This window comes from Somniosus microcephalus, chromosome 11 (assembly GCF_052327205.1).
Source record: "Somniosus microcephalus isolate GS21.2 chromosome 11, FLI_Smic_1.0, whole genome shotgun sequence".
In the NCBI taxonomy this organism is placed as follows: domain Eukaryota; kingdom Metazoa; phylum Chordata; class Chondrichthyes; order Squaliformes; family Somniosidae; genus Somniosus; species Somniosus microcephalus.
In genome coordinates this window covers 94394124-94415375 of record NC_140997.1, presented here as the reverse complement: position 1 = coordinate 94415375, position 21252 = coordinate 94394124, and the positions used below count along the sequence as shown (strand labels likewise).

The 21252-nt window shown below is 46.7% G+C and overlaps 1 protein-coding gene across 1 annotated transcript; it reads right to left on the bottom strand.

Annotated features, from left to right (window-relative positions):
* Positions 1-786: 786 nt before the first annotated feature.
* On the bottom strand, positions 787-20208 carry cdr2a (cerebellar degeneration-related protein 2a). The gene is made up of 5 exons (XM_086001081.1): positions 19926-20208; positions 15884-15996; positions 8602-8750; positions 5430-5582; positions 787-3887 (listed from the first exon to the last, which is right to left on the bottom strand). Exons 1-5 carry the CDS (start codon positions 20005-20007, stop codon positions 2957-2959), a joined length of 1428 nt encoding a protein of 475 aa, XP_085857207.1. The 5' UTR covers positions 20008-20208; the 3' UTR covers positions 787-2956.
* Between the last annotated feature and the right edge of the window lie 1044 nt (positions 20209-21252).

The following is a 21252-nucleotide window of genomic DNA, read 5'->3' as shown; positions in this document are numbered from 1 at the left end:
GGGAAGGGAGAACAACTGTTTGAAAAGAGGAAGCCCGTATTAGAGCAGGTTTTTAAGATCAGCAAATACAGACGTATAATGGGGATACTCCAAAGGAGTGATTCCTGTTGCTGCCACTTCTAATGTCTTGTTGAAGCATCTTTCTTTGTAAGGTCAGTACAGGCTCCCTGTGAAAAGATGGATTCCCAATTATTCTCAGTGTCTGATCTGATTCAGTAACTTAGCAAATTAAAGCATACAGCAGTTAACTACAACATCGCTAAAGCTGTGTTTTTGCTGTTGTATATTCTGTACTGGTAATTTCTATTTCATAAGTAGTAACATTTTAATTGTTTCGTCCCATCCCCAGGGTATCCCACTTAATGAGAAAGGTAGTTCCCATTGATCTAGAAATGGAGGATGAACTAGTAATGACTGATTGAATTTGTTGAAGCTTATTTATTCCGCTAGGATTTGTGCAGCAAGGGCTGGAATGAGAACGCATCTGAAAATGTCATTTAATTAATCTAAACTCAGACCCTCCTTCCCCTATGGAATACCTGGTGAATTCTTACAATCTGTCCTGCTATTCATGCCAACTACTTTTTGCATTTATCAGAGCCAGGTGGACTATAGTTTATGTAATGTGACCACAGCATAAAACAGACCATAGAAACTGAAAACAGAACAATTGTTTATTAAAACTTTAAATACTGACATTGCAATATTTGAGGGAGAGTGGGTGAGAGACAGGAGACTAGATACAAGCAGCAATTCCAGAATGATTCTACTTTGTCATACAGAAGACCAACACTCAAATACAAACTATAACTTGTTTCTATTGAATTCCCGCTTCGTATTTAGACATTTCAAAAGACACACAATTTGGCAATGAGCTCACAAAGGCTGCGTCCGCTCCTGTCGAGACACTCTGGCCCAGTAGCAGCAAGTGGGTTTAACCAAGTTCCACTGTGCCCATAATCCCCAGCACACTTACCTATAAAGTGAACGAAGGACTTGGACAATGTGACTCGTGTAGAGGGCTATGCGTTTCCAAAAGAGACGATTGAAAATGGTTCACTAACTCTGCAATTGTGGCAAAAATACATTGCAAACTTTTACCCATCCAGTTACAGACATGCCTCATTGTACGGTGGCCCCAAGCAGTTTATTGGTGTGAGGTTGAACAGTTGGTTTGGTCTCATCTGTGCCAGTTGTACACAATTAACCAAAGCATAAGACTGAATTCCAAATGTACTTCTATATTTTTCCCCTTTAGTCCCTCGGGAAACAATGACTCTTACCAAGGTAAAAGTGGTGGAACACTTCTAGTAACTCAGTTGCAATGCTGTGTGTGCAAACCCCGGCCGTGTCATTGAGTCAGTCAGTAGGGTAGATGCAGTCCAGTTCACCTATTGTTACCCAATGTCCCAGTCACCTCCCAGGAGGGTGCCAATGGTCAGGAGCTTTGTCCTATCGCCCCCCCCTTTCTCTTCCCATCCCCCCTTCTGTATTTCACTCTTCACCCACCTCCACCCCCTTCAAATGTCTTACTTTCCACTCGAGCACTTTACAAATCATTCTATTTCCTCTCTCCTACTTGTGTTTTCTCCTGTTCCCTCATTTTGTAACTGTCCTGTGATCTCCTCCAGCTCGGAGGAAGGGTCCATAGCTGCAATATTAACTCCTCTGCTCTCTCAGACACTGGCCTGCTGAGTGTTTGCAGCATTTTCTATTTGTGTTCGAGATTGCCAAACTAAACATTGCAGATGCCAACACTCTCCCTTCTTCACCTTACTCCCACACCACATGATGCAATTACCCATGGTGTTCACACATTTTATTTTCTAACAATTTCTGTAGCAGCTGTGAACTGCCACCTCCACCCCATCTACAAGCACCCAAACTTGTTTAATTTCAAACCAAAATACAATTACAGAATCTACATTGAATTCAGCCTCTGCCAGCATAGCTTCGTTGTTGGGTAAAGTTTGGTGCAGTTTTCCACTTGCAAGCCTCCTGCACTCCTCACACAAGGAATCGGGGTGATCGCCTTGAACCAACCTAAAGGAATTGCACATTTGAGAGAAGAGGTTCCGAAGTACACAATATTGCACGATAGGAATGGTTAGCAATACAGGGCTGAACTAAAAAAAAGTTTTGCTCCAACACATCTTTGTTCATTGAACAGCAACAGCCTGTACACGAGTCTGCTTTGAAAACAAACTCACTAAACATTGTTTCTAACAAGTCCCCTTTGAGGAAAAGCACCCCTGTTCCCCTTTACTCTCCTCCTCCAAAAAAGGGGCCAATTCATGCTAGGACACAGTTCCAGCATACTTTACTACAGCCACCATGCTTTATGTGCAAGTCCAGACACCAACTGGCAGCACGGATTCTTTCTCATCTAACGTCATATAGACATGTTTCAGCAAAGGCCACTGGGCAGTGCACAGAAGTTGCAACCCTGGCAGCACTCATCCAGGCCAATGTAGCACTCCCATTGCAAGGAGCCCAGCCCACTCGGTAAAGACCAGGGATTCACCCAAAGGTCTTTCCTGCTCTGCAGGTCTTGGGACTACACCAGAAAATGCCTTCACCTCCCCAGCATACATTAGCTAGTTATTTAGGTAGCACAAAATCGCATACAGCTAGAGTGTCACAGATTGATATTCCACAATAGTTTAGCACAATAATTGTACAATCTGAAGACAAACGTGTTTTTTTTTTGTTTTTTTTTTATAAAGTTGACTTTCTTTGGATGAGAAAGTCACTCCGTCACACTCCTTACCACAGACAGATTTACAAATACATTTGTATTAAATAGACCTTTTAGCTCATTACATTAGATTCTCGGATCTTCGTAATGGGAATTATATATATATATTATTCGCAAAATAAGTTAAGAGGTTTCCTGCGGCTTTTCAATTCCTAATACTTTATTGCAACTACAGATACAACAATATTGGTACTTTCTCTATTCTTCTTGCTGTAACTGAGCTACATCTGGACATTGCGAGAAGACAGGTTTGTATTTCGATCGGTTATCGTGGATCTCTGCTTTTGTTTTCTGGATACAACTGAAAATTTCTTTGAACAAAATTTTGTATTCTGGTTGGGTATTGCTGGACGAGCTGGCCAGTTCCACAGTGGGGAGCCAAGCAGTGCAGGTGGCCAGCTCGGGACCCTCGCTGGCCAAAGTCTGCTGGTCGCTCTGGGAGGCTTTGCGAGACTGGTCCTGGGAGAGGCGGCGAGGGGTCTGCACGGCCTTATGGCTCAAGGAGTCTCCGGGGCGACTGCACCTGCTCAGCAGCTCATTGTATTTCAGCTGCAGGGCGCTGTACTGCTCGTCCACCTCGTTCAAGAGCGAGATGCCTCGCTGACGCACGGCCTCCGCCCTCCTGATGCAGGTCTGCTCGTGTCCCCTCGCCAGGTCCTCGTCGGAGCTGCTCCCCAGCAGGGTCTCGCTGGAGCTACGGCTCAGTGGCCCACCTTCTGTCGGCGAGCTCGCCCCATTCACGCAAACCTTGGCCCCGAAGAAGTGAACAAGGTCCAAAGAATCCTTCCCAGAAAACAGGATGGATTCGGGAAGCAGGTTGTCCACCACGCTGACAAAGTCGGTGCCCCCTTGATTTTTCTGGCGTAGTTCCACCACCTTGCTCTCCAGCTCCTGAATGCATTGCTTGTAATCATCCAAATTGGCAATGTTTTTCTCCAGCTCACTGTTTTCTTTCAGGACAAGGGAATACTCTTGCTCCACGCTCTCCCTCCGCTGCCTCTCCAGGGTCAGCTGGCTCCGGAGCATGCTCATATTTTTCTTCAACCTCTCGTTTTCATCCTCCAACGGACTAACGAGGGTTTCATTCGACGTGATTTCCGCAGCAAACAGATGGTCATACACAAAGTACCTGTTGACACAAAGCAAAAGAATAATGAACCAGCCAGCCCAATATCCAGAGAATCATTTAACTTTCAAAGTTGTGTCAGAGCTCCCTAGATCGGTTAGTGCGTAAGAACACAAGAATTAGGGGCAGAAGTAGTCCATACAGCCCCTCGAGCCTGCTCCACCATTCAATATTATGGCTGCTCTTCTACCTCAACTCCACTTTCCCGCTCGATCCCCATATCCCTTGATTCCCTTAGAGTCCAAAAAATCTCTATCTCAGCCTTGAATATACTCAACAATTCAGCATCCACAGCCCTTTGGGGTGGAGAATTCCAAAGATTCACAACCCTCCAAGTGAAGAAATTCCTCATCAGTCCTAAATGGCCTACCCCTTACCCGGAGACTATGCACCCTAGTTCTAGACTCTCTCGTCGGGAGAAACAGCCTCAGCAGCTACCCTGTCAAGCCCTCGAAGAGTAGCCCCCAGGGATACTATGTAGTTATACTGATCCAGGAAGTGTCAGCCGTGGCTCAGTGGGCAGCACACTCGCCTCGGAGTCAGAAGGTTGTGGGTCCAAGTCCCACTCCAGAGAGTTCAGTGCTTAATCCAAGCTGACACTTCCAGTGCCGTACTGAGGGAGTGCTGCACTGTCGGAGGTGCCGTCTTTTGGATGAGACGTTAAATATAAAACACCATCTATTGGAGCATTGTATTGTCACAACAAACACAAGGCCCCAGGTGCCTCTTGGAGTTTGATGCTCCTAATTATAGCAGTTATGTTGTGGGATTTGCAGTGGAAACTATTCTTGTTTGTCAAGAGTAAAATCCAGGTCCCAGAGTTAAATTATTCCAATTCCAAATAATTGTTTTTTTTCAGGTGTTGGTTAAGGGATAAATATTGGCTCCAGGACACCGGGGAGAGCTCTCCTGCTCTTTTTCAAAATAGTGGCCGTGGCATCTTAAGTCCACCCGAGAGGGCAGATGGGGACTCGGTTTAATGTCTCATCCGAAAGACGGCACCTCCGACAGTGCAGCACTCCCTCAGTACTGCCCCTCCAATAGTGCAGCGCTCCCTCGGTACTGCCCCTCCAACAGTGTAGTACTCCCTCGGTACTGCCCCTCCAATAGTGCAGCGCTCCCTCGGTACTGCCCCTCCAACAGTGTAGTACTCCCTCGGTACTGCCCCTCCAATAGTGCAGCGCTCCCTCGGTACTGCCCCTCCAACAGTGTAGTACTCCCTCGGTACTGCCCCTCCAATAGTGCAGCGCTCCCTCGGTACTGCCCCTCCAACAGTGTAGTACTCCCTCAGTACTACACTGGAGTGTCTGCCTAGATTATGCGTACATGTCTCTGGAGTGGGACTTAAACCCACGACCTTCTGACTCCGAGCCGAGAGTGCTGCCCACTGAGCCACAGCTGACATCAACGTACATTGTACAGTTTATCAGTTTGAAAAGCACAAACATGCATTATAAACGACTAAATAAAAAGTGCAGATACCAAAAAAGGGTTGAAGTTAAATAAAACTAAAATCATTGAGAGAATCAGCAAGCGGCAACTTACTTTCGAAGGTCGTACAGCTCCTTCAGGCAGGGCAGGCTGTTCATTGCTCTCCGCTGCTCGGCTCCTTCTTGCTGGGAGCCAGCCTTCAGCTCCTCCATCTGCCTCTGGAGCTCGTCCACGTGAGACTGGAGACCCTCGATTGTCTCCGCCAAGCTACCAAATACAAGACCAGACAAATTCAATTAAAGACGCTGCCCTGGAGAGCTGGGGGTCAAGGTCACAGTAAGCGACATGTAATCAATGACCTCAGTCTGATCAGGTCGATCATCAGAACACGCTTGCAGGCGTCCTTAGTTTACAGGGCTGTGAATGGAGCAGATTTATAAATTGCTTTTGGATGAAGAACAGCGAGTGTATGGGGGAGATACTGGGGGGATTTCCCCCCCCCCCCCCACCCCCCATTTAGCAAACATCCCAAAGTGCTTCAGAGATTTAGGGGACACGATCGTCAAGCTAAAAGGAAGAGAGAGTTTAGGGATGGGCGACCAAAGAAAGAGAGAATGTCTTATCTGGCCAGTTTTGTGCATCTCCCACTTCCCTCATCCCACCAGTGGTGGCCGTGCCTTCAGCTGCCTCGGTCCCAAGCTCTGGAATTCCCTCCCTAAACCGCTTTGCATCTCTACTCCTTTAAGACGCTGCTTAAAACCTATCTTGGATCTGTTCCAATATCTCATTCTTGGACTCGGTGTCAAACTTTGTTTGATAATTGCTCCTGTGAAGCACCTTGGGATGTTTTTACTACATTAAACACTATATAAATACAAGTTATGAGAAGAGGAAGGTGGAGAGGTTTAGGGAGGGAATTTCAGAGTGTGGGGCTTAGGCGGCTGAAGGTGCGGCCGCCTATGGTGGGGTGAAAAGTGCGGGGGGGGGCAGGATGAAACAAAAGAACATTTCAACTTAAAACTGGACCAAGTGGTTAAGGTTCTGGAGCCCAGCTAGAAGCAAATTTCCTACAGGCACCATGTGCACGTTCTTTGTGGGTGCAGGATGTAGGCTGTAGTTTCTCTTCCTCCACCCCTCATCCCACCAGAGCCAGGGCCCTCCAGTGAGCTGCAGAAACCTCCTCCTTCACCGCAGTACAACAGCAATGTCCATGAACAGGGCTCAGAAATCAAACATCAATCTGCCTTCTCTTCTCAGATGTTGATGGACCTTCTGTGTAATCCTCTCTATTGAATATTGGCCTGCTGTTGTAAAGTTTAGCCCAGTACGACGTTTAGAAGTTAGTGACATTTGAAATGCAAGTTGACGCAAGTTAAGCTAGAATGTTTAAAGACATGCACAGATCTACCCAAGCAAACCAGAAAGACCACGTAGAACTCGGTCCACAGACAACATGTACGACCATGGACGTACAATCCCTCTACACCTCCATCCCCCACCAGGATGGCCTGAGGGCGCTCCGCTTCTTCCTTGAACAGAGGCCTGACCAGTCCCCATCCACCACTACCCTCCTCCGCCTGGCTGAACTTGTTCTCACATTGAACAACTTCTCCTTTAACTCCACTCATTTCCTCCAAATCAAAGGTGTTGCTATGGGTACCCACATGGGTCCTAGCTATGCCTGCCTTTTCGTGGGATATGTGGAACACTCTTTGTTCCAGTCCTACTCGGGTCCCCTCCCTCACCTCTTTTTCCGATACATTGATGACTGCATCGGTGCAGTTTCCTGCTCTCGCCCTGAACTAGACAATTTCGTTCACTTTGCCTCCAATTTCCACCCTTCCCTCACCTTCACATGGTCCATCTCTGACTCTTCCCTTCCTTGACTTCTCAGTCTCGATCTCTGGGGATAGGTTATTGACTAATATTCACTACAAGCCCACTGACTCCCACAGCTACCTGGACTACACTTCCTTCCACCCCGCTTCCTGTAAGGACTCTATTCCATTCTCCCAGTTTCTCCGTCTCCGCCGCATCTGCTCCGACGATGCCACCTTCCATACCAGTGCTTCCGACATGTCTTCCTTTTTCCTCAATCGAGGATTCCCCTCTACCGTGGTTGACACGGCCCTTGACTGTGTCCGTTCTACCTCCCGCACTTCTGCCCTCACCACTGCCCCTACCTCCCGGAACCACGATAGGGTTCCCCTTGTCCTCACCTTTCACCCCACCAGCCTCCACATTCAACGGATCATCCTCCGCCATTTCTGCCACCTCCAAAGTGATCCCACCACCAAACGCATCTTCCCCTCCCCTCCCCTCCCCTTTCAGCATTCCGTAGGGACCGCTCCCTCCGAGACACCCTAGTCCACTCCTCTATCACCCCCAGCACCCCTTCCCCTGGCACCTTCCTGTGCAAGCGCAGGAGATGTAATACCTGCCCTTATACCTCCCCCCTTCCCACTGTCCAGGGCCCCAAACACCCCTTCCAGGTGAAACAGCGATTTACTTGTACTTCTTGCAATCTAGTATACTGTATTCGCTGCTCACGATGTGGTCTCCTCTACATTGGGGAGACCAAACGCAGATTGGGTGACCACTTTGCGGAACACCTCTGTTCAGTCCGTAAGGGTGACCCCGAGCTTCCGGTCGCCTGTCATTTTAATTCACCGCCCCATTCCCACTCAGACCTCACTGTCCTTGGCCTCTTGCATTGTTCCACGGAAGCTCAACGTAAACTCGAGGAACAGCACCTCATCTTCCGATTAGGCACTTTACAATATCGAGTTCAACAATTTCAGATCATAACCTCGGCCCCTATTACATTTTACTTATATTTTATAAGTAAAACACCAGGTGTGGAACCACGGCAATTGTGACATTCTATAAAGTTCAACTTGCAAGTTATTTGTGACGTCAGGTATTCTGAGGAACCCTCAGTGTCCGGCCCAAATTCAAATTTTCATTAATCCCAAGTTTGCATGTAGTCTGCCAGTTTTCACAGGTCCGAGTCTCTGTCAGCTTAACACAGCCATGAACATCCGTTGATGAACATCAATTTTTTTCTATACAAGATGGTGTTGGTTCAGAAAGGCGTTCCACAGAGCCACCTGATGGCCAGAGCATGCAATTCCATTGTGACCGTTGACATAGCAAAATTGAATGGGAAATGGTGCTATGGAAATTTTCAATCGCAAATGTCGACACAAAAAGTGTGACCACAAAATGTGCCCTATGCAAGTTTTTTAATATTTAAGATAATCTCGCTGCAGAAATATTTTACTACCTTATTATCTTATTCTGTGATGCCTTGCTTTCCACAACAAGTTTCTGATTGGTCACCTCCAACTCTCGGGCAGTCACATCGAGCTGCTCGTAAACCTTAGCATGCTGCTCGTTCATTTGACGGAGGAGCTCTACCTGTTTCGTGAGATACTGGAAGACAAACAGGAGTCAGTCCGGCAAGCAAGGACATGTCGCAGCAAGTTTCACACTCCGCACATCCAGCTATTCCACCCATTACAAGAATCCACATTTAGTTAGCAAGACACTGGGGAGCAGTGCATCAGCGTTACAGGAGAACTTTCAAAAGCACACTGACTGTCTGTGTCACAGGCAACAAGGATTCAATATTTTCCCCCCAATATCAAGTTAATAGCCCAAGGACTTTGCCATTAAGATCAGCAAGACATGGGGAGCAATGCCAAGTTAATATCCCAATGACTGAGTAAGGCACTGCCTGGTATACTGAGCCATTAAGATTGGGAAGGTTCACATTTTGATGAGTTAACACAGCCGAGTTGAGGCAGAGGTATGGGAGAAAGAAAATAATTCAGGCAGGATGCCTGTTCACCAATCTGTCCAGTGGCCCCTGGTGGAAAGTGTGCAGGAGAACTTTTTCACCCAGAGGGTGGTGGGGGTCTGGAACTCACTGCCTGAAAGGGTGGTAGAGGCAGAAACCCTCATCAAGTTTAAAAAGTACTTGGATATGCACTTGAAGTGGTACAACGTACAGGGCTACAGACCAAGAGCTGGAAAGTGGGATTAGGCTGGATAGCTCTTTTTCGACCGGGCACAGACACGGTGGGCCGAATAGCCTCCTTCTGTGCCGTAAACTTCAATGATTATATGAAGACTTGTATTGTCCAGGTTGACTCAATGGTCATCCGTGCGGTTCCTTAGAATAAAATACCATTTCAGGAGAGGGGAAGGAAACATTCCCTCCTCCGTGGATTGCAATCCATTTTGTCGCTGGTTATCAAATGACTGGACTGAGAAACAACTCAAATACAGACAGCAATGTTTTTAGGAAGACACCTTCAGACTGGAGGCTTGAGGACAGGCACAACTCTTTCTCCCCAGCCCACACATAACTCTTGCACAACTTCTTAACCTGGAGGAGAATCATCCCCCTTGTGATTGTTGCGACCATGGTGGGAAGATTTCCCAACAGTGTTCACCAGGTCAAACGAGTAGAAAGGGAGAGAGAGGGGGGAAAAAAAAGTAAAGAGGAAAAAAAGGGGGGAGAAAAAAGGGAAGAAAGCTGCACCAAAGCTTAAACATTCAAGGTCAAAAATAGAGTGCACTGTAACACCCAATACGCTGAGGGAGATAAATCAGAAATTCATGGCATCGCAGCAAGTGGCTGTGACACTGAGGAGTTCTGGCAGTTAATGCTGTAAACCCTTTTCTTTCAGAAGAGATTTCCTCAGATTGCTTGCATTTGCTAGTTTCTGCGTCGGGAGAAACTCTTCCAGAGGGGGAATGAGCAGCAATACAATGTTAAAGGTTCAATTCTCCTCAATTTAATTTCTACAACACCAGACTGAATTCAGCCAAATATCAAAAAGGAAAAGTTGAAAATGGCAGAAATCTGAACTAAAACCCTGGAACCCCAGACCCTATCTTCTCTCTTCACCAATAGGGACTGACCTGCTGTGCAACGCCATCATTTCCCGGTTTTCATTTAAAAACTCAGCATTCATGGGTCATTTGTCTGGTGCTAGATTTATTGGATTCATATTTCACACCTCGCCACGGCAGGATTTGAACTCTCAAACTGCACCCTCCATAGATTGCAGGATGCAAGCTCCTCCAATGGCTCCGGGGGGGGGGGGGGGGGCACCGAGACAGAGTCCAAACCTCAACCTGCGCTGCACCATGCAACCTCAGGCAGGGTCATTCACCAGCCATTGGTTTCAACAACTTGTATTTATATAGCGCCATAAACATAGTAAGACATCCCAAAGTGCTTCACAGGAGCGTTCTCAAACAAAAATTGGACACCAAGCCACAGAGTTATTGGGACAGGTGACCAAAAGCTTGGTCAAAGAGGTAGGTTTTAAGGAGCGTCTTAACGCAGGAGAGAGAGGCGCGGAGGGGTTTATGGAGGAAATTCCAGAGTTCAGGGCCCTGGCAGCTGAAGGCATGGCTGTCAATGGTGGAGCGATTAAAATCAGGGATGCTCAAGAGGCCAGAATTGGAAGAGCGCAGAGATCGCAGAGGGTTTGTGGGGCTGGAGAAGGTTAGAGAGATGGGGAGGGGCGAGGCCATGAAGGGATTTGAAAACAAGGATGAGAATTTTAGAAGCAGTCCATGTACAGTTATACACAGGGTCTGATGAAGGCACCTAAATCTATATTCTACTGAAGATTAAGATGCACTCAAAGAAATATTTTTTTTTAATTGTATGTCACTTGCCAGCTACTAACCGGCTGACTAATTCAGCGATCATTTTTTAATTAATGGAAGAGAAAATTGTATTTTGGAAGCTGCCCGTGTCGAAGTCGATATCGCAGTATTGGACTTTTGACGAATAAATGTACAGCTTCCGCAAGGAGCAGTGCATCTGCACGTGATGTCAGCGTTCCAGGCACAGCAATCCAAGCAACACCCACCCAGATTCCAGACCACAGGCAGCAGTTGGTATGGTTTCCAGCTCTCTCATTCCTCTCTACAACACAGACTGCACCGAGTCCAGAGACCAACTGTCCACATTCCAGCCCTGCACATCGGCCAACAGTTAGCTAACATTGCATCATGAGTGCAGCTCCAACAACACTCAAGAAGCTCGACTCCATCCAGGACAAAGCAGCTCGTTTGATTGGCACACCATCCACCACCTTAAACATTCACTCCCTCTACCACCGGCACACCGTGGCTGCAGTGTGTACCATGTACAATTTGTACTGCAGCAACTCGCCAAGGCTTCTTCGGCAGCACCTCCAAAATCCGTGACCTCTTCCACCTAGGACAAGGGCAGCAGGCGCATGGGAACACCACCACCTCCAAGTTCCCCTCCAAGTCACACACCATCCTGACTTGGAAATATATTGCCGATCCTTCATCGTCACTGGGTCAAAATCCTGGAACTCCCTCCCTAACAGCACTGTGGGAGTACCTTCACCACACGGACTGCAGTAGTTCAAGGCGGCGGCTCACCAGCACCTTCTCAAGAGCAATTAGGGATGGGCAATAAATGCTGGCCTTGCCAGCGACGTCCACAACCCATATACGAATAATTTTTTTTAAATGACGAACACAGCCCTGTAATCTCTCCCCGGTGTCCTGGGCCAATATTTATCCCTCAACCAACATCACAAAAAAAAATGATCTGGTCATTTATCTCATTGCTCGTTATGGGAGCTTGCTGTGCGGAAATTGGCTGCCGCGTTTCCCACATTACAACAGTGACTACACTTCAAAAAAAAAAAAAAGTACTCGGTTGGCTGTAAAGCGCTTTGGGATGCCCTGAGGTTGTGAAAGGCACTATAGAAATGCAAGTCTTTCTTTCAATGTCTAGATGATTACCGATTTCAATAAACCTGCTGAAGAGAACAATTTCAGCCTTTCGGCTAGCAATCCATTTATGGTTTTGTCACTAATTTAGCTCTGGCTTCGAGTGCAGGTGAAGTCTTTAAAAAGCAGCGAAAGGGCAAGTGATTGTAAAGGCCATCCGAACATTCTGTGAGTGCAGGATATTAAAGGGCAAGAGGATCTGACTGTCCACGTGGGAGAAATTCACTGAGCACAAGGAGTGGAAAATTACAGGAATCAGAACTGATGAGCTTGGAGGCATCAGGTTATCGAATATCTTTGATGCAACATTAAAAAAAAAACCTCAAGAGAAATGAATTAACATAGTGGACTTCTCCAAATTACTAAACCTTGAAAAGACAAGTTTAGTCAGTGCCACAGTCCTTATCCAAATTGTGACCAGTTGTATGGGCAGACCCAGTAGCCCAGATACACAATGTTGAAACCAGCTCCCCCAGGGATTAGGGAGGAGAGAGAAAATCAGAAGAAGCTGTCTAAATGCAACACAGACATTTAACCGTCACCTACCCCCATAGCTTCACTTAACCTCCTCTCAGTAAAATCGATTCTCACCACCACCCCACGCGGCGACTCATTCTCATCTCTAAACATTTCCTTTTCAATTGCCGTTCTTTGGACAAATCCACCAAGAGTCGGAGCAAACATAACTTTCCAAGTTCAAACTTTCCATGTGAATTCAGTGTTAAAAAAACTCTTCTGCAAATCGTGGGACTCAGTGTCGAGCATTGGACACACTGGGTTTAACAGAAAGTAAATCAGGTGCTCCAAACAGTGACCTTCACACAGTGCCTGGTGGTGATGGGAAACTCCTAGCCAGCAGACACCAGGCTCCCAGTCACACAACACTGAAACACAGGCAAGTCAGACACCGTAGCCAGCAATCCTATGTTCCCAGGCCTTCCAACTGGCAGATGTCACCAAGCACAGGAGCAGACCAACTTACTGCCCTTTGACCCTTACACCAGGAGCAGACCAATTCACTGCCCTTTGACCTTCACACCAGGTGACCAGTCTTAATAAGAGCCAACTGATTAAAGCAGCTCAGTCATTGAATAAGCAGGAGCCACAGTGAGCGAGACTAAACTTACACATGTAACATTGACACCTGGACACATGGTTGAGCAGGGATCCGTCAGATTCCACGGAGCTGTGCAGCATTCTGCGACCGAGGGGCTGGTGGGAGAGTTCAGGGCAGGGTTCCAATGATTGAGGAATCATTAGCCGAGTTTTTACATACAAGGAGGGGGCAGGGACTGATTCTGGGTAATGCAAAAATAAAAGCCAAGGAACGCCATTTAACTAGAGACTATGAGAGAATTTAAAATATCAGACAATAAATAATGGCAGAGCAGTCAAGAGATTCGATCTGGTGTCAGCTGTGGCTCAGTGGGTGGCACTCTTGCCTTGAAGTCAGAAGGTCGTGGGTTCGAGTCCCACTCCAGAGACTTGAGCACATGATCCAGGCTGGCACTGCCATGCAGTACTGAGGGAGTGCTGCACTGTCGGAGGTGCTGTCTTTCGGATGAGATGTTAAACCAAGGTTCTCAGGTAAAAGAAAAAAAGACTTGCATTTCTATAGCGCCTTTCATGACCACCTGACGTCCCAAAGAGCTTTACAGCCAATGAAGTACTTTTGAAGCATGGTCACTGTTGTAATGTAGGTGGATGTAAAAGATTCCAGGGCACTATTCGAAGACAAGTAGGTGTCCTGGCTAATATTTATCGTTCAACCAACATCACTAAAAACAGATTATCTGGTCATTATCACATTGCTGCGGTGGGAGCTTGCTGTGCGCAAATTGGCTGCCGCGTTTCCTACATTACATTACAACAGTGACCACATTCAAATAGTACTTCATTGGCTGTAAAGTGCTTTGGGACGCCCTGAAGCCTTTCTTTCTATTTGAACCGCCAATCATGTCACCTGACTGGTTTTGCTGCATGTCAAAGTTCAGAGATCACAACAAACGCTCAGCAATTTCAGGAGAGAAAGAAAAACATCTTGTACAATTCAACAAAAAGGGAGTGGTGTTCACCTGTGCAAGGGTTCGATTTGGTCCCGTCCCCTACATTTTCACTATACAACACTAAATGCTTATCACTGGATCCGCCCAAGGCTCTGTGCAATTGCAAGGGTGGCACAATCCCAACGCTGGCCCAGGGAACGAGGTGAAAATGAACACTCGTAAAACAGGGAGAGAGAAGGAGAAAAGAAAGAGAGGGGGCAAGGGGCAAGCAGCTCTAGCACAACACCAGGTTAATGGTCAATGACAGAGAAGGCGAGAGAGAGAAAAGATCATTTAAAAAATCATGCCAACGGGTAGCACAGATCCTGTGTGAGCTCTCAGTATTTATTAACCGCACCTATGTGCGATGCCTTGCTCAGAGGACGAAGAGCGACAGTAAAACAGCAGAGGTCAGCTTTCCAACACATGCAAATTGCAGAGCAGTATTAATAATGCCAGGTTCCTTTCCTTCAGACACTAGCACGTGCTTTTGCTGGGAGCTGCAGGAACGTCACAATGCTTCCACACAGCAGAAATCCAGTCAGCAAGAACTGAATGAGCAGGGAGCACAGAGGAGGCCAAGAGGCTCACGTTCCATTGTCTTCCCGCTTAGAAGAGCAAAGCAAAGCTGGTTGGCAGCACGCGCGGTCCAATCCACGAGCTCCCCCCATGGCTCTGCTTGAAGAGTTACGTGATGCTGTGCCGTCACAGAAACAAGGTCACACCTTTGATTTAAAGGATTCGGAACCATGGCGGGCCACGGTTTAATTGAATGGTGGAACAGTCTCGAGGGGCTGAATGGCCTCCACCCGTTTCCTGGTCTGTACTAACTCAACCAGCTGGCAGGAAGTTACATTAATAATTGGCCGCAGCACATCTGGCCGGAGGAGTGGGGCAAGGAGGTTGATTTAAGCTACCCGATGATTGCCCAGTGATACCTGCTGGAGTGCACAGGCACACAGGATGGCGCTCAGCTGTGCAGCACCCCCGTCCCCACAGTAAAATAGCCTGCCAATGCAAGGAGGGTCACACCTTCAGGTGAGGTAAATGGCAACGAAAGAGCAGAGATTATTGAAGACTTTTGTTCTGCATGCACCTGTACAGCACAAGTCTGTTTGGTAAGAACATAACGAGACAGGAGAAGAGCAACATGGGAACAGGAGGAGGCCATTGAGCCTGTTCCACCAGTCAATGAGATCATGGTTGATCTGCTATCTAACTTCATATACCCACCTTTGCCCCATATCCCTTAATACCATTGGTTAGCAGAAATCTATCAATCTATGATTTAAAATCAACAAATAATCTGGCACCAATTGCCATTTGTGGGAGAGTTCCAAACTTCTACCACCCTTTGTGTGTAGAAGTGTTTTCTAATTTCACTCCTGAAAAGGTCTGACTAATTTTTAGACAATGCCCCCTAGTCCTAGACTCCCCAACCAGCGGAAATAGGTTCTCTCTATCTACCCCATCAGTTCCCTTTATTATCTTGAAAACTTCGATCAAATCACTCCTTAACCTTCTAAATTCCAAGGAATACAACCCTAGCTTGCAGAGGCTAAAGGAGCTCATGTTCTATGGTTATCTGCTCACACTGGAGAGAATGTAGAGCTGGTTTGATACCAAAAGTCTGATCTGTGCTGACTACAGCCCTCCTTCCAGCGCTGATTCTCATTTTGTTTTCCTTCAAACTATTGAGATGAAAATGCAGAGTCCACCCCTCACCTCAATCTCTTGGATCTGTTCCTGGTTGGTTCCGTACATCTGCTGAAGAGCTTCCTCCAACTCCGTATTGCGATCCAACAAAGTTTTCCCCAACTCAGCAGCCAGGTGTAGATCTAAAAATTAACAAAAAGCAGTTAAATACTCAAACGTTATTCCTAGATACAGGAGGAAGGCCATTCGGCCCATCACAACTCATCAGCCATGAACATTTGTACATTGCCGCCGCTCACCCCACCCCCAACCGTTTGTTAAACAATGTGGGGTCTTGGTTTCAGTGATGACTGGGTATAGAATTTCCGGATGCGTGGCCTATAGTTTCAGTGACGACTGGGTATAGAATTTCCAGACGCGTGGCCTAGATTTGCCTGTTCCCGATTTGAACCCGTGCTCTCATGACCTATTATGGTTTAATTTGAAGTCTTGTTTCTGGATTTACCCTTTCTACAGGGTTTAACCACAAACACTTAGGGTGGGGGGGGGGGGGGGGGGGGGCAAAAGGAGAAATAAGGGTGGACAGGTCACCTCAAAACTTTTAGTATGGATTATGCCCCCATCTCGCTCTGTCCCAAACCCCAGAATCGCCCCCATATCTGCTCTCCCAACTCTTCATACATCACGGTTTCTCTGTTACTACCTCAGAGGTCACCACTCAGTTGCCTCATTCCAAGGTTGAAAACCCACATTGTACAAGTCTCTCACTTTAACTTGGTCTGAAAGTTATACCTCAGAAAACACTGGTCCAATGAAAAGCAAGGTTACATTGACAGTTTGACCTTTTATACACACAAATTCTCAGCTTAGGCTCAATACAAAGATTTACACTGGGTGTCAATATTTGAGCAGTTTATAATTGCAGTCTGCCACAAGCAGCACATCTGAACTCAGCAGTAGTAAACATTGCAGAGTGAAAGTTCAACACAGACGGATGCACGCGCACACACGGCTTTCAGTTGCCCCGCGACTCCAGCACCACCTCAGGTACCAGTATAACCATCAGTGGAGACGAGGCAGCCACCAACGTGACTGCAAGCAGACTGAAGGCCTCTCACCCATCTCCAAACAGGCAGTAACTGGGTAATTGGTCTTGCTAATGTTGGCTGCTTATAGACTGTCCACATCTATTGAGAAAGATACCCATCCCTGCAAGATAATATCACTGGTGTCAGTCTTGGCTCAGTGGGTAGCACTCTTGCCTGAGTCAGCAGATTGCAGGTTCAAGCCCCACTCCCGTGACTTGAGCACATAATCAGTGCCAGTAGTGAGGGAGTGTTGCAGGTGCTGTTTTTTGGACGAGACATTAAACCGAGGCCCTGTCTGCCCCCTCAGGTGAATGTTAAAAGATCCCACGGCACTAATCAAAGCAGAGCAGGGGAGTTCTCCTCGGTGTCCTGGCCAATATTTATTACTCAAACAACATCACTTTAAAAAAAAAACAACAGGATTACCTAGTCGTGCATCACATTGTGGTTTGCAGGACCTTGCTGGATGCAAATTGGCTGCCTCATTTCCCTACATTACAACTTCAAAAGTAAGTCATGGGATGTCCCACAATATTTTACAGCCAAAGATCATGAAAGGCACTATATAAATGCACCTTTCCTTTCCTTTCACCGGTGACATTAAAACTCCAAAAAAAGGAGGTGTTGGGGTGATGTTGCTATAAAAGCTGCCAGGCTGTGTAAAGACATCGATTTCAACAGCAGGGGAAGGGAGTCCAATAACTGCAGCATTGAAGGCATATACTCAGGTCACTCAAGATACCAAGGTGTCGATAGGCAAAAATAAAACAAAAGCAAAATACTGGAAATCTGAAATTAAAAAACAGAACATGCTGGAAACACTCAGCAGGTCAGGCAGCATCTGTGGAGAGAGAAACGTGAACTTTAACTTGGTTTCTCACTCCAGGTGCTGCCTGACCTGCTGAGTGTTTCTAGCATTTTCTCTTTTTAATTACTAAACAAACTGAATTAGGTCAAATGTAGCAAGAGTGGAAGTTGTAACTCAATCGTTTTCAAAATCACTCCACACCCCTCACTTGGATTTTATCACAGACACAAGAGAAACCAAGGGCGGGGAATGTTGGTCCTGCAGCTTGAACTCCCCCAGGCTACCATCCAAAGTCAGGGGTGTTTTTTTGAACCCCCTAAAATCTGACAGATACTATTCACAAGAGCGAGAGAGAGAGGCGCACATGTGGTCTGACTGGTGCATTGTACAACCCCAACAGATATATAGTCTTCTATTCTCGTTATATACGTTCAGAGCATTTTGCTAGCTTTTGTTCACTGCCTTGCCTCGTTGCCTAGACATCGACAGTGACGAGTCCTCGATTACATCTCGGGCCCTTGGAGTCTGTGCGTTCATTGTATGCAAGAGGGGGAAAGCAACAAAAGCTGCGAACCCATGCTGACAAGACAGCTCACCGTGAACATCCGACCGTTTTAAACACCTCTTTTACACATTATTTGGCAGATCTTGCTGCTCAGGCCTCATTAGAATCGAAGTTGCACTTTGGTGGATTTTGGAGAGACATTTTCTTTAAATATGAGCTTGCTGTGTGTTGTCGCAATGCAAGTTGGTAGCACACTTGTCATTTTCTTTCACACCTCCCTGAGCTGCGGGATTGGGGGAAGGAAGGCAAAAAAAAAAGTCAGCCGGGATTCCCACCAAAGATCAGCCTCCGCTGTGAAGCCCCCCCCCACAGTGAAATAGCCGGCCGACTCCCACCGTCGAGGGTAACATTTGAAGGCCAGCCACGTGGAGAAGATTACCGAACTGCGTGCATCTGTGGGTCTACAGCCAGCAACAAGAGGGAGAGAGAAATCAATCAGCGAAACTGAATGGCACGGTCTGAGCAATGGTTTATTAACAGTGGACACATCTACACCTGCAGGCAGCCACAAGCTGCCCCAGAACCATCGCACTGTTCATAAAATATTACTCCCCGAGGGCAACCAAGCAATATTACACTGTCCGATCGGTCAAACACATTTAAATTGGTGTATGAGCACATCTTGACATGTATCTAGTCCGCTCCCCTTTCAAAAAATTCCAATACAAGACAGATTCAGACTTGTATAGCAGCTTATTGCACTGTCAAAGCACTTCAGACAGACGGTGAATTACTGGAGTAGTGACAAACCTGCCCCATAAACAGCAGTAATTAGAGAAGGCTAAAGGAAGGCTTAATAGAGGGGTTCAAAATAATGAGGGGTTTATAGAGTAAATAAGAAACGGTTTACACTGGGAGGGAGGGTCGGTAACCAGAGGACACAGATTTAAGATAATTGGCAAAAGAACCAGAGGGAGAATTGTTTTTATAACGCAGTGTGTTGTGATCTGGAATGTGTTACCTGAAAGGGTGGCGGAAGCAGATTCACCTTTCAAAAGGGAATTGGATAAATAATTTAAAAGGAGAATTTTGTTGGGCTGTGGGGAAAGAGCGGGGGAGCGGGTCTAATTGGAGAGAATCACTGGACTGTGGGGAAAGGTCAGGGGAGTGGGACTAATTGGAGAGCTCTTTCACAGAGCCGGCACAGGCACCATGGGCCAAATGGCCTCCTTCTGTGCTGCACACATCGATTGAATTCAACTATTTCGAAAAATAAAAGCCTTGATCAATGTTAATTACAGGCTGGGAACAAACAAATAACTGAATTGGCGTTTGCATGAAAATAAAATAAAGCATTTTAAGAGACACACAGACACTATTTGCCTCTTTTACAAAAGCCGGTCGAGCTGGGTGGGAACTGCACTATTTCCGTTTATGCCGGTTCAGGCCAAACACCGACTGAATAAGAAAGGTTCTGACGAAGGGTCATCGACCTGAAACGTTAGCTCTGTTTTTCTCTCCATAGATGCTGCCTGACCTGCTGAGTATTTCCAGCATTCTGTTTTTATTTCAGATTTCCAGCATCCGCAGTATTTTGCTTTTGTATGAATAAGAAAGGTAGCGGCTTAAATCTGGCAGCGTACAGCCCCTTCCCCCGGTGCCTATCTACCAGCTCCAAGCTACAAAGCCGCCTTTAAAGTTTAAACTCACCGTGCTCCATGTTCTGCTGCTGGTGGTACCACGGTTCCTCCTCCCGCAGTTCAAAATCCTCCACGATATTGTCGGTCAACATTTTTGCTGTGTATTTTTTTGAAAGCACCAGCTTAGAGAAAGGTGAATAATGTAGCTTGCCCGAGCGCCGGCTGGCTGGCCCGTCTCTCTCTTTGGATGCTTATTGCATTAAATCCTTGCCTCTGCTGATCGCCGCAACGTGGCACTCACCGCCTCCTCCTGCTAGACTGTAATCTGGGGATTCGACCCGGCCCCGCCCACTCCTGCTGTAACAATTCAAAATGTAGCCAATCACCGCATCCATGACGTCACCTGATTGACAGCGCCCCTTTTTTGTGTGTCTCATTAAACTTCAATAGAGCATAGCCGCACCAATCGGAGGTAAGCGAGGTTATCATCAGAGAGCTTTAACAATGGACCATTGCCCTCGCCCCCACCATCTAACCAGACCCAGGAATGACCTGTAGTCGTTTACTGTTTAAAAAAAAATTGAATAGATCTTTAGTTGCGCCGGAACAATATACTCAAGGACTAAGGTGCGGTGATCCTGGCGAGTGTTTTATTCTGAATGAATAAACAAACCACTTATACTCCATCGAATTCTGGGATTTTTAAACCAGTGTTTGGGAAACAAATGCCATGGGTGTCTGTCAGCCGTGTCTCAGTGAGTAGCACTCTTGCCTCGTGGGTTGAAATCCCACTTCATGAAACTGGGTTTGGCTAAAACAACAATTTGTAGGCGCTCAAGGGGGGTGCTACCTACCTACTCCGCAGTCTTGTCAATGCCCAGGTGGCTCTGGAGAGGGAGCATGCAGTGTCCATAGGTACACTTGATATCTTCCGTGACCAGTGAGCACTTCAGGGCACAGAGAGTCAGTAATAAAATTCGGAATTAGTTGGGAAGGTATCCTTTTCTTTTTGTGGTACTTGATTTTGACATCTTTTTAGATTGATTGGACCATCCCATATTAGTGGTGCCCTAAAAGGGGCGCTTGTGATGGTTTTTATTGGTCCATCAAAAAGCCCACTCCAGAGACTTGAGCTTATAATCTTGGCAGTACTGAGGGAGTGCTGCACTTTCGGAAGTGACGTCTTTCAGATGAGACGTTAAACCGAGGCCCTGTCTGCCCTCTCAGGTGGATGTAAAATATCCATGACACTATTTTGAAGAAGAGCAGCAGAGTTTCTCCCCAGTGTCCTGGCCACAATTTATCGCTCAACCAACAACGCAAAAACAGATGATCTGGTTATTATCACATTGCTGGGACCTTGATGTGTGCAAATTGGCTGCCGCATTTCCTACATC

What these genes read in the sequence shown, in the direction of transcription:
- cdr2a (XM_086001081.1), bottom strand. Translation starts at nt 20,007, where the DNA reads ATGTTGACCGACAATATCGTGGAGGATTTTGAACTGCGGGAGGAGGAA. An exon ending in AACAGATCCAAGAGATTGAG is followed by an intron (nt 8,751 to 15,883) that starts GTGAGGGGTGGA and finishes TTTGTCTTCCAG; the next exon opens with TATCTCACGAAACAGGTAGA. An exon ending in TCACAGAATAAGATAATAAG is followed by an intron (nt 5,583 to 8,601) that starts GTAGTAAAATAT and finishes TGTATTTGGTAG; the next exon opens with CTTGGCGGAGACAATCGAGG.